This window comes from Sinocyclocheilus grahami, unplaced genomic scaffold, assembly GCF_001515645.1.
Source record: "Sinocyclocheilus grahami isolate Dianchi unplaced genomic scaffold, SAMN03320097.WGS_v1.1 scaffold742.1, whole genome shotgun sequence".
Lineage (NCBI taxonomy): Eukaryota > Metazoa > Chordata > Actinopteri > Cypriniformes > Cyprinidae > Sinocyclocheilus > Sinocyclocheilus grahami.
Genome location: NW_015505921.1, coordinates 167,320 through 179,642, shown reverse-complemented (window position 1 = coordinate 179,642; position 12,323 = coordinate 167,320). Strand labels below are relative to the sequence as shown.

Sequence of the window (12,323 nt, the reverse complement as noted above, 5' to 3'; positions counted from 1 at the left end):
CTGTGTCTCAGAGCCAAGCCATGAGGATAGTGCGGACCGTGGGTCAGGCGTTTGAAGTGTGCCATAAACAGAGTCTAGACAATGCTGACGGTGAGAAAACACTGACCTTAACTTGCAATTCATTTTATCAAACATGAACCACATTTCATCTCAAGTTTCAATGCTTAGCATTTTTATAGGAGGCAAATTGAAATAATTAAAATCATATTACCTTTATCACAGTTTCATAGCAACTTAGATATGCTTTTTGTATAAGAAAATATGGTCTGTGCACTGAAAAATAAATGATACTTGGACCAACTTAAAAATAATTGGTTAATTCGTCAAATTTGTTACAGCCAAACTTATTAGCTTTTCTCACATTATATTTATGGTTTGGTTCAAACCTTAAATATTGACGTAATATTAATAACATATTTTTTGTCCCAAAGACAAAAACATTCACACAAAGTAACAAGTTTATTTCATTATAAAAACTATACTTAATATACTCAATATTTGTTTTATACTTCAGACAAAATGTTACATAAGATAAAACCAAAAACATTTTGTTAGTCATTGTTTAAACCATGATTTTTGGATGATTGGATGAGACCAATATAAAAATAAACTTTAAAATATAGCTGCAAGCACCAATTAGGGGCCAAACACAACAGAAGTAAAATGAAGAGCTAAGAAGCTGTTTTTAATTACTCAGTACAGACCAGGGTTCTCCAACTCAGCCCCTGGAGAGCTACCTTCCTGCAGACTTAAGTTCCAACCCTGCTTCAGTAGACCTGTCTGTAACTAAGTAGCCCTGAAGACCTTGATTAGCTGGTTCAGGTGTGTTTGATTAGGGTTAAAGCAGAACTCTGCTGTTACGGGGTGAACGAGACGTGAGAATCCATGTGCAAAGCTTTATTTACAAAGGTGTGGTCAATAAACAGGAAAGGGTCAGATAACACAGGTATATCACAGGCAAGACAAATAATATCCCTAGGGGTAGCGTGGGTCTTCGATCGGCAAACAGTATCCAGAGGGCTTGACAAGAGGGGTAATCCAATAACATGTGCAATAGTCCAGGTGAGGTGCAAACACAGTCCGAAACAGCAAGACAAAGGGTTAATCCAAGAAACACAGGCAGACGGCCAGGAAACAGAAAACAAGGCAACACGATGTGGCTAGACTAAAACTAGAACTAGGACCATGAACTAGGAATGGCTCCGTAATGCAGCTATCGCTAGAAGAGTGATAAACAATACTAGGCAGTGAGAGAGAGAGAGGAAGTCCATGGCTTATGTAGGGTGTGTGATTGGCAGCAGCTGTGTGTGTAATCAGTGCAATGGATGCTGGGATATGTAGTCCGGGATGACATGCAACAGTGTGTGTAGTGTGAGAGTCAATGTAACGGAAGGGTGACCTCTGGTGGCAATTGGACAGATGTCCATGGACAGGATTCGTGACATCTGCAGTATGGTAGCTCTCCAGGGGCAGGGTTGGAGACCCCTGTTAAATAAATTTTTTGATACAGCATTTTACTACAAAACTCAAAAAATGGCCAAAGCCCAAAAAGGCAGACTTTAAAAAAATAAGTACTATTTGATTCGGTACGTCGTTCCGTTCAGAAATTTCAATTTTTTATATATATTTTGACCAGTAGGTGGCACTGTACCGAAACTACTCATTTTCCCTCAGGTCATGCTTGTTATAACACATACCAAATTTGGTCAGAATCTGCTTAAGCATTGCGGAGATATAGCGTCATGTTCATTTTTGCACTAACTTTGTCAAATTCGTTATCGCGCTTTACGAAAACGGTTTGGTATATCAAAAAGCTTTTTATAACTTTTTACCATAATGCTCTGAAGATGATCTGAGCCAATTTTGGTTTAAAATTGGACAAACTGTCTAGATTCTAAAATGTAGATTTTTCAGAAAATTCAAAATTGCGAAAAAATCTTGACCCAGAGAAATTTAAATCTTGGTACGCATTCGACTCCATATGAGCCAAGGCAAAAAAAATGAATTTTTCGTTTAGACCTTACGGTTCAAAAGTTATTCGCAGAAACATTAGTGCAAATTTGGCCTGTTGGTGGCACTAGAGAGTTTGAGTTAGAGACTCCAAATTTGCTGGGGTTAATGATGAGACTGCCAGCTCTATCTCTGTGCCAAATTTCATAATTTTCCCACAAACAGTTCTATAAGATTTGTAAGATTCATAAAAATACGCTTAAGCGTTTGTAGAATGCAGCATTTTACTACACAATTCGAAATGGTCAACATGCAAAATGGCTGGCATATGAAAATTGGGTATCATTTCATTTGGTATGCCGCTCTGAATCTAACGAGACCAAACTTATGACTTTTGGTCAAACTGTTCAGAAATTATAAACAAAAAGGTAATTTTTTATACATTTTGACCAGTGGGTGGAGCTGTTCCAAAACTACTCATGTGCCTTCAGATCATGCTTGGTATAACATGTACCAAGTTTGGTCAGAATCCAAGTGTTGAATCCAAGATATATCCTCATGTCCATTTTTGCACAAATTTCGTCAAATTTTGTTAACATGCTTTACAAGAACGGTTTGGTCTCTCAGAAATCTTTTGATAACTTTTTGCCAGCATTGTCTGAAGATGATTTGAGCCAATTTTGGTGAAAATCAGACAAACTGTCTAGGACGAGTTAAAAAAAATCTAAATTGTGTAAAATCTTGACCCATAGAAAAAAAAAACTGAGATAGAAAACTATTTTGCTTCTAGACCTTATGGTTCAAAAGTTATTAGCAGAAATATGACTGGAATTTGGCCTATTGGTGGCACTAGAGAGTTTGAGATAGAGACTCCAAATTTGCCAAAGTTAATATTGAGACTGTCCTCTATCTGTGTGCCAAATTTCATAACTTTCCTGCAAGCGGTTCTATGAGCTGCCATACACTTCCTGAGCGAAAGAAGAAGAAGAAAACTAACAGATGTCAAAATAGCTATATAGATCTATCTAAATATATTTTATACAATTATTTATTGCTATGCTTGGTTTTAAAAGGTTCCTTTTCATGTACTGTATTTCTTTGACTTGGACTAAAATAAGTTGTTAACATAAATCAATAATTTGTATTGTTGTGAACTAGCAACAGACTCAATCTGTACCTGTGAAACTGGACTTTGATTATTTTGTATTCTAAATCATGTGATTAATCTGAATTGGCAGTATGGCTTGTGAAAGGTGAGGAGGAGAGAAGCAAAGATGAGACTTCAGTTGCTGGCGGCACCACTGAGAGATCAGGCAATGCTGGGCTGGAGAAAGATGAAAAGGTAAAAAAGTCTTCTGCCTGAATATAAAGTTTGGCAGAAAATCTGAAAGAAATGTGTTTGCAGTTGACTTAATTTTTCCTCATCAATTAGATATTTTTATATTGACTCAATAAAATGTTTACCAATAGAAAGCCTTGCTTTTTTAGAAGAAATTGGAAGGCAGAAGAGAGCAGGTGTTGTCTTTTTAAATATAGCTCGAGTTTTGCCTGCTTTCTGTTATTTATAGATACTACAGTTTGTTAATCCTACATGGTTTATAGGACAGAAATTGGGCCATGATCACAAGTAGGGCTAAAAGATCAATGATTACCAGCCAAGTTTACTTCAAGTTGTGTTTAATTCTTTGAAATCTTGTAATAACACTTAGTCAAATTCATTACATTTTTTTTAAATCAAACTTAGATAAATGTACAGTAGTTTAAAATGTCTCGTTTGATAACATGCAAACTTCTTCCAGTTATGATGGGGCTTATTTATGAATTATATATTTAAGGAAACACATTTTAGATGCTTCTAGAACTTTAGCATGACTCTAATGAATAAGATATAAAAGCTGTCCATGCTGGCACATGTTAGATCACTGGGGAGTTTTTAGGAATTAGGCTTTCAGAGAGGTTAAAGCTTTCTTTGGTTTACAAAATGATTTGCTTTGATACAGCTGAAGTTGTGTGTTCTGTGATCTGTTCTGTAAATCTGCTGATGTTTTCAGACTTACGGCAATCACAGGAGCAAACGTATGAGACCAGTGTTTAGCATTTTGTGAATTTCCTTTATTCCTGAGTTTCATGTGATACTGTATTTTTCACTGTAAACAAATTCGGTTTGTGAGTGGATTTCGGTTTGTGTGTTCTCTCTGTCAAATTAAACTCACTTTAGAGTCTGTAGCCTAGTGGTTCAATATTGAGGCAGATGATTTTAGGTTTAGACTCATTGAAGAGTTATTCATAAACTAGTGTGATCTTAAAATTCCCCCTGCAGTCACAAATCTTATCCCTTAAAACGTATCTTTGAATCAAAAATACATATCTATTTTTTTTCCCTGTGAAAATAATTTCTTAAAATGGCTTGCATGCAACTCTACAACTTTACCTCATTAAATATACACTGATCCATGAGTATGTTAATGAATCCCCACCTCCACTCAATCACACAACCTTGTATCTACTACTCTTTCATTCAGTTAACATCATGCTGCCTTTATAGTCACTAAAAAGCTGTCACTCACAAAGTTCTGTTATAATCAGTGGAGCCATAGGCGCGGGAAGTTGGGGTGCTGAGGGTGCTGCAGCACTCTGTTTTTTTCTGTGGGCAACTGTTTAACTGTTGTGAATGAAAAAAAATCGGAGTGTCTATTTACACTAAGTGCAAATAGCCCACCTTGTTGGCAGAGGCTATTTACACTAACTCCACCCACCAACGTGTGATTGGGCTAGTCAACATTAAAAAAGACGGTCACTAATTGTCAGATTCAGTAGCGTAGATGATAAAGCATGTATCATATTTCTTTTTACGCAATCAACCCGGGTTCGAATCTACCTTTTGGCGAACTTTTTTTCTCCCTTTTCAAATTTCAAATCACACCAGAAAAGCATTTATTTTTAATAAAAATGAAGAAAATAATCAAAAAGTTGAAAATAAAGTATCGGGTAGGGTTAGGTGTAGGGAGGGCTTTTGTCCCAATAAGGTGGCATCCATTTAATAATTTGAATTCAAATTTACACTCAATAAGTTATTGCACACTGTTTTATAATGTATTACAATGCTGAGGTGCAGATAATTGACATTATTTGCAATAAGTAATTAGCAGAATATCCTGCTATTTTAACTATCTATAGCTATTTGCACTTAGTGTAAATAGCATATCAGTAAAAAATAGTGCTATTTTCACTCAAATAGCCTCTATCGCTAAAGTCTCAATTATCAAACCGTTTTGTTTTTCTGAGCAGTAAGACGTCATACATTAAGCCCCGCCCACGACCACTGACGGACTGTCCCGTATTAGCATATTTCCGCCCTCAGCCAGTTGTATGCTGTCCGCCATTTTCGCTGCGCTCAAGCAGCGTTACCAACAACAATGTCTCCTAAGCAATGCAGGTGTTTTGTAGTTGGGTGTAAAAGTGAACATAAGTCCGGTTTCACACCGCAAGTGTGAACAGCGCATATTTTTTTGTCGTGTATGTTAACAAATCATTCACACCGGGAGCGAAGGTTTCAGCGCAGAGTCTATTTTTGCTGCACTGCTCCCGCAAACTTTCAAGTTTATAACTGGCCAACTTCTAAAAGCAAATTCATATATTTGTAAAGAAATATGTAGCTTTGGAGCCGCTGCTGTGACGCTGTACAAACGCTTCCAGTGTGAATACTCCTGGGAGTCTGACGATGTGAAGCTGACGCGAAGCTCAAGCTTGCGGTGTGAAACTGGCGTAAGAGACTTCATTTTCTCCCAGCATTAGAGCCACTGAGGACACAGTGGATCAGTTTTGTTTTTGATGGTAACGCCCCACCGAATACACAAAAAAAAGAAGAGAGGGGTGGGGTGAGCAGTAGCTCATTATCATTTAAAGAGACATGCACCGAAACGGGTCACTGTGAACAGAACTGTTTTTGACAAGGTAAAAAGGGTGTTGTTTTACATGACCATTGAGGAATTTTAAGTATGTTACAGACATTTCATGAAGACCCTAAAGAATCATACCAACTTGTGGAAAATGGGCATCCGATGTCCTCTTTAAAAACTTGATTTGCATCACAGGGGGTGTCACGATGGGCCAAGGACAAAGCGAGGCAAGTATCTAAATGTAGCAGTTATTTAATCTACACTCAAAGAAAATCTAAAAAAGCAGAAATACACAACAAGGAATAAATACAAAAACCCACACAACAGGATGTATAGACAACGACCGAAAAAAAACACAGGGGTACAAATACACAAGGTAAGAAGAGGCTAATGAGGAACAGGTGAGGCTAAATGAGAAAATCTAAAAAAGCAGAAATACACAACAAGGAATAAATACAAAAACCCACACAACAGGATGTATAGACAACGACCGAAAAAAACACAGGGGTACAAATACACAAGGTAAGAAGAGGCTAATGAGGAACAGGTGAGGCTAAATTAAACAAATGAAGGTGACTATAGCTGTGTCTGAAATCGCTCACTCATTCACTAATCGCTATATAGTGTATGGCAGTTGAGTGCACTATATCAGAAAGGAGTGAACCAAATAATGACTGCGTTCCGCTCCACTTTTAGACTTGCACTCGCAAACTTCCCTAAGCACTTCCCCTAAGGGGAATCCCCACTGCCATTTTGAATTGCATTCCACTTCGTGAAGTGGACGAGGGAAGTTTATATGAGCAGACCCTCGACCCCTCAATTTTGACCGAGGGAGCGAGTCTGCTTCATATGCACACTTCAGGCCACTCTATAGACCACAATGCAACATGACTACATCATCACAGATTGCGTTTAATTTATCCCCAACTCTATAATATATACTTTTTTTTTTTTTACATTTATAACAACCCAAGCATACCTATATACATATAGAATGCTGCACCAAACAAATCCGTAAGGGGAAAAATGTAAACAATAAACCAACTACATAGTGGATTCTAAGTGATCAAGGGCTTAGGACATTCCAATTCAGCCCATTCCAAGGGTTCCGCCAGTAGTGTGTACTCATGCAATGTAATCAATGACGTACATCCGAGTAGCCTAAACGAGACAGAGGGAAGTTAGCGAGTGAAGGGCATAAAAAAATGGACCGGGACGCAGCCAAAGTGAACAAATTTGGACACTGACGTATATACTGCATGTCAGAGAGCTGGAGCTGTCGCAGAAACATCTTCGTCAATTATGTACTTTTATATTACATGTACCTTATTTTAGAAAGTACTATTAATAACAATAACATTCATAATGACTTGATATTGTAATTATACATACCTCCGTGCCAGCTTTGTGGTTTCATCGAACCTAACTTGTTTTGTAATGCATAATATGTTCATAATTAAATACTATTAAAATACTGGCAACAAAAATAAACACATATTACACATACACATATTACACATACATTTTATGTATTTATTGTATCTTGAAACTCTCACGAGCAGCGTCTTGTGCTCAGATAAGATGACAGTGTTCGTAGAGTGCCCCCAGACAACTGTTAAAAAGGATGAATACGCCACATACAGGTCATGTAACGAATATTTTTTTTAATTTTCCACCAAATTATCATCACAAATCATCATCACATCTATCATCTCTTGTAAGTTAACAATGCCACCTCAGTAAATTAGCAAAACATTAATCTGAGTTAATGCCTAAATAATATTTTTTATTTTAATAATGTGTGAAATAACCGTTAAAGCAGAAATAATAAAGATGTAAACTGTATCTCTCATTCAAACTTGCTCACTCCCACTATCTCTTCCAGCTCGTCTGTCCTCTCCGCACTGGATTATGTGAAATAGAGCTTCAGTGAGTGTACATTGGTTGTACACTCGAAATCTGAGAGGATTGTGGGTAAAAAGTAGTGAACAAATGTAGGGAATGATCTCGTTCATGCAGAATTCAGCCGACACCCAATATAGTGCACTATATAGGTGATAGGGAGCTGTTTCGGACACAGCTTATGAAGACAAACAAGGCAAAAGTGGAAACATGTTTGTGACAGCAGGAAACAAGCTGTTTCAAACTGCATGAGACTCTTTACAATTGGTACAATGCCGTTTTAAGGAGAAAATGTTCAATTGTGTTGAGTGATGAATTTGCACATAGTTTAAGTGTATTAAAAACAGCAGACAGACATGTAAGCAACGTTAAAAACTTTCACCACAGGTGTTTTTAAATAAGACTCCGTGGGTCACTCCAGAAAGGATTGTCACTGTTATAAATGTATTGTGAGTGCTTGGCTATATGGTCATGAGATCCTGTTGTTCTCAAATATTGTACGTTGGTAGAAACAAAACTGTCACCCCTATTAACAAACAAACTAAACTAATCTCACCGTGTGATACATTTAAAAAAACGAATAGATCCCAAAGTTACAATCATGAATGCACCTGGTTGATTATTAGGTGCTAATTGGCTGTTTTGATCCTCATATGCAAAGCAAAGACCATCTTAAAGTTGATTTGTTGGTTAAGGTAATAAACAGCGTGTGTCTCCTACTTTCTCCATGCAGGTGTGTGAAGAGCCGGTGCTGCTGAAGGAGTCGTCCAGGCTAGCGTCTCCTCTTTCCAGTCCTCAATCCGTGAGCCATCAGGTGCAGCTCCTGCAGAGGCAGTTACAGCAGCAGGAACAGAGGAGTCAAGCCGCCTCCGCACAGGTCACATCACACGTCTGATGCTTTGTCATGACATGCTTTGTCATGCTGGTTGTATTGACATATAACATACCTGTGGCACTGCTTTTGTTTTGTGAATTTCTCAGTTATGAAATTACTGTTAGTAGGGATACACATTTATTTATTTTCTGGCCAATACGATAAGCCAATAAATCATTTTCATTATTATCATTAAAAGGACAGTATTCAAATGTATTCAGTATTCAATTCTATTTTGTCGAAATAAATTCAAACTGAAATGCAAAAAAAAATCATTAATTCAAAGTCATTCATTTTAAAAGCTACAAGTGAATCTAGATATAACAACATTATAGTGTAAATAATACATATTCACTTTTAAATTTGATACCCAAAATCTGTTTTGCATGTTATAGATCTTTTCGTTAACGATTCGTCCCATGCATATGTTTCAATTTTTGCTAAAACTTTTTAACCATATAATTTTCAATTAAAACTCTCTGGTGATGTATGTCAGACTTCTCCAATCATTTAGTCTGATTAAAGTCCTCACTTGCAAGCTCATGTTGATCAGTGTTGCCAAGTCTGCGGTTTTCCCGCGGAATCGGGCTACTTTAACACTGTTGCCGCGGGTTGTTTTTCAAGTCCACGGGTTGAAGCGACTCCAATAACATGATATTTATCCCCTGGAATGCGAATTTTAGCAAGGGAACCCCACCAAAAAACATGTATTTTACCCCCCGGAACGCGATTTTTAACTGGGGACCCCCTCGAAACGCGATTGGGCTAGTTTTGGGCTAGTTTTGAGTAGCGATTGGGCAACCCTGATGTTGATCTACCTGTACATCTACCTAAAGGTGTTATTAAATTAATAATAGGGGACACCCTGGAATGGTGGCCAGTTCATTGAACAACATATATTTATATAATTTAAATGAATACATAATTATATAATTTATATAATTATTTATATATAAATGACTTATATTTATACAATTTAATTAATATATTTTAATAGACCTGTACGTCATCTTACATTTCATACAGATGACTGTTGACAAACATAATGCAGGCAGGGCAACAACTAGCATGATGTAGTCTATAAATGCTGTTATGTGCCTTTAAAATTCAAGACATTTGGGGCAAAAATGTCCCTGTATGATTTTTTGTCTCATTTATATCGCATGGTAAGAGATATCACAGTGAGAACAATATCACATGAGTGTGGTTTTTGAGACATTTACCGCTACCTACTGACAGTTTTAGTTTCTTATTTAGATTGTCATTTCATCAAAAAAAACAAACAAAAAAAAAACATTAGTTTGCCCAAAAATTCTGTCATAATTTACTCACCTTCTTGTTGTTTCAATCCTGTATGACTTAATTTCTAACATAATTTATGTTAGGCCGTTGTAAATGTTTGTGTAATTAATTTTATGTTAAATCAAATAAAAACATTCTTTCTAAAGCTACTTTTTGTAATATCTACTTGATACTTTTCTCATTTAACACAATAATGGCTTTAAATGATCTTTTGGGGGTATTTTCACAGCTTAGATTAATTATCGCCACATCATGTAATTAATTAGATAAATTACATAAAATAATTTTAATCGATTGACAGCCCTAATATATATTAGATATGGATACATTTAAAAATCTCTAATATTGTCTGATAATCAACATGAATGATACCTCTGACTGTCCTGCTTGATGTACTGGTGGATGATAAAATGGGCAAATAAAACCCAAGGGGGAGCACAATATCATAGATACTTGATGGCGGGCTTTTTTAACATGAGCTAGTAAGTAACCACTCTAAACACCTTAGCAACCCTATATCAATGCCTTAGCAGTCACTCAGAATAACCTAGCATCATGGCAGCAGGTTTTTTTGCATGCAAGCACCACTCATATTTTCTTAAGAAAATGTCAAATCTAGTAGTTGTTGTTGTTGTTGTGTAGGTGGTTCTGCTTCAGCAGCAGCTGTCGGTGGAGACCAGCGCCAGGACCGAAGCTCAGGCTAGAGTCCAGCAGCTCCTGCAGCAGAACACTGAACTCCTGCAGCATCTCTCACTGCTGGTCAAACACGTCCAAGAGCTGGAGCTCCGCACTCAACCACACAAAAATTCCCCCTGTAAGTCTCAAGACGTGTGCAATCAAGAGATTTTCCTCTTTGTGACCTCCACATGTGCAAGGCAAAAGAGTGATTTTGCTTGTTTAAAAAAATGTTAACCCTAAAGGTCATTTACTCATCCTTATGTTGTTCCAAAACTTTCTTGACTTTCCTTTTGCCACTGATCACAAAAGAAGACATTTTGAAGAATGTTCATGCTGCTCTTTTTCAAATAAGAGAACAGTCTTTACAAGCACCATAAAATTAGTCCCAGCCTCCAAGTCCAGCTCGAACTCATTAGTATTTGTAGGTATTGATTTGTAATATTTACACATACGTTTTTGTCTATGTTTGGATATACATTGAAACATCCAATATAAATGTACCAACAGTATCTAAAAGGTAAAACTTGTTTTTGTAATGTATGAACAGCTTTAGTATTGCAAATGTATTTACAAATCCCTTATATTAAAAATATATAGTTAGGTTTTACTTTTATATATACACTCCCGTTCAAAAGTTTGGAGTCAGTAAGTACGAATAGTTTTATTGATTAAAAGTGACAGTAAAGACACTTACTTTGTTAACTTTGTACACTGAAGACTGGAGTAACGATGCTGAAAATTCAGCTCGGCATTACAGAAATAAATTACATTTGAAAATAACAGTTAAATAAACAGTTAAAATGGTAATAATATTTCAAATAGCTGTTTTTACTGTTATCAATTTATTTTTTGATCAAATAACTGCACCCTTGGTGAGCATAAGAGACTTCTTTCAAAAGCATTAGATGCCATGATATCATTGGAATCACTTTTAGAATTTTTTTTTCAATAAAAACATTGACAGCCAATCACAATCCACCCAACACCAAAGAGCTCGAGCATTTAAAGCAACAGACAATAGAACAGCAGCACACACGTATCGTTATTGTACATTGATGTTGATGTTGATGCAAATATAGTAATCATTATAAATACCTTTATTGTTATCATTCTAGGTGTGAACAGGCCTTTACTCTGGTGATTATATGTTTAGCTTGATAAAGTCACATCAGTAATGGCACCTCTGAGTTATTCTTTCACTCACTATGCCATGATGTTATTTCCTCCCTGCAGTGGGATCTCAAGACAGCCTTCTGGAAATCGCCCTGCGTGCCAACATGCCAGCTGTATCACGTGAGCCCAACCCGAATCCTCCCTCAAGCGCTCGAGAGGGCTTCCCTCTCTCAAACAGCCTGGTTCGGCTTGACGGCTTTCGTTTCTTCTCAGAATCTTCAGAGCAGGAGAAGAAGCCGGAGCAGGACCGTGACTCAGGTCAGGGTCAGGATGAAGATCAATCGGGTGGCTGCTCTCCTCCAGGGAACCAGTTCCTCGGCTCACTGGACACACCTGGATTCAGAGAGTCCGGTATTGCATCCGGATATGAGTCCAACACGGATGAGAGCGATGACCGGGACAGCTGGGGCCAGTAACTTTGTGCATCTGATACTGCTTTTCCACTGGGGCTGGTGCCGGAGCTGGAGCCAGTGCTTGGCCAAGAGTGGCACTCATTCACAACCGGCTCGCATTTCCACTGGCAGGGAGCAAATTCTTTTACGTCA

The 12,323-nt window shown here is 37.3% G+C and overlaps 1 protein-coding gene across 2 annotated transcripts in view; it reads left to right on the top strand.

Annotated features, from left to right (window-relative positions):
• Nucleotides 1-12,323, top strand: part of nos1apb (nitric oxide synthase 1 (neuronal) adaptor protein b) — a 28,510-nt gene extending 16,187 nt beyond the window's left edge. The window contains exons 6-11 of one of the 2 annotated variants that reach the window (XM_016245041.1): nucleotides 12-90; nucleotides 3,189-3,292; nucleotides 8,485-8,628; nucleotides 10,570-10,741; nucleotides 11,839-11,898; nucleotides 11,992-12,323. In XM_016245041.1, the coding sequence (XP_016100527.1) occupies nucleotides 12-90; nucleotides 3,189-3,292; nucleotides 8,485-8,628; nucleotides 10,570-10,741; nucleotides 11,839-11,898; nucleotides 11,992-12,194 (762 nt within the window). In that variant the 3' untranslated portion in view covers nucleotides 12,195-12,323. Of the gene's footprint in view, nucleotides 1-11; nucleotides 91-3,188; nucleotides 3,293-8,484; nucleotides 8,629-10,569; nucleotides 10,742-11,838 lie in introns of both variants that reach the window. The other variant, XM_016245040.1, reaches the window with a different exon arrangement.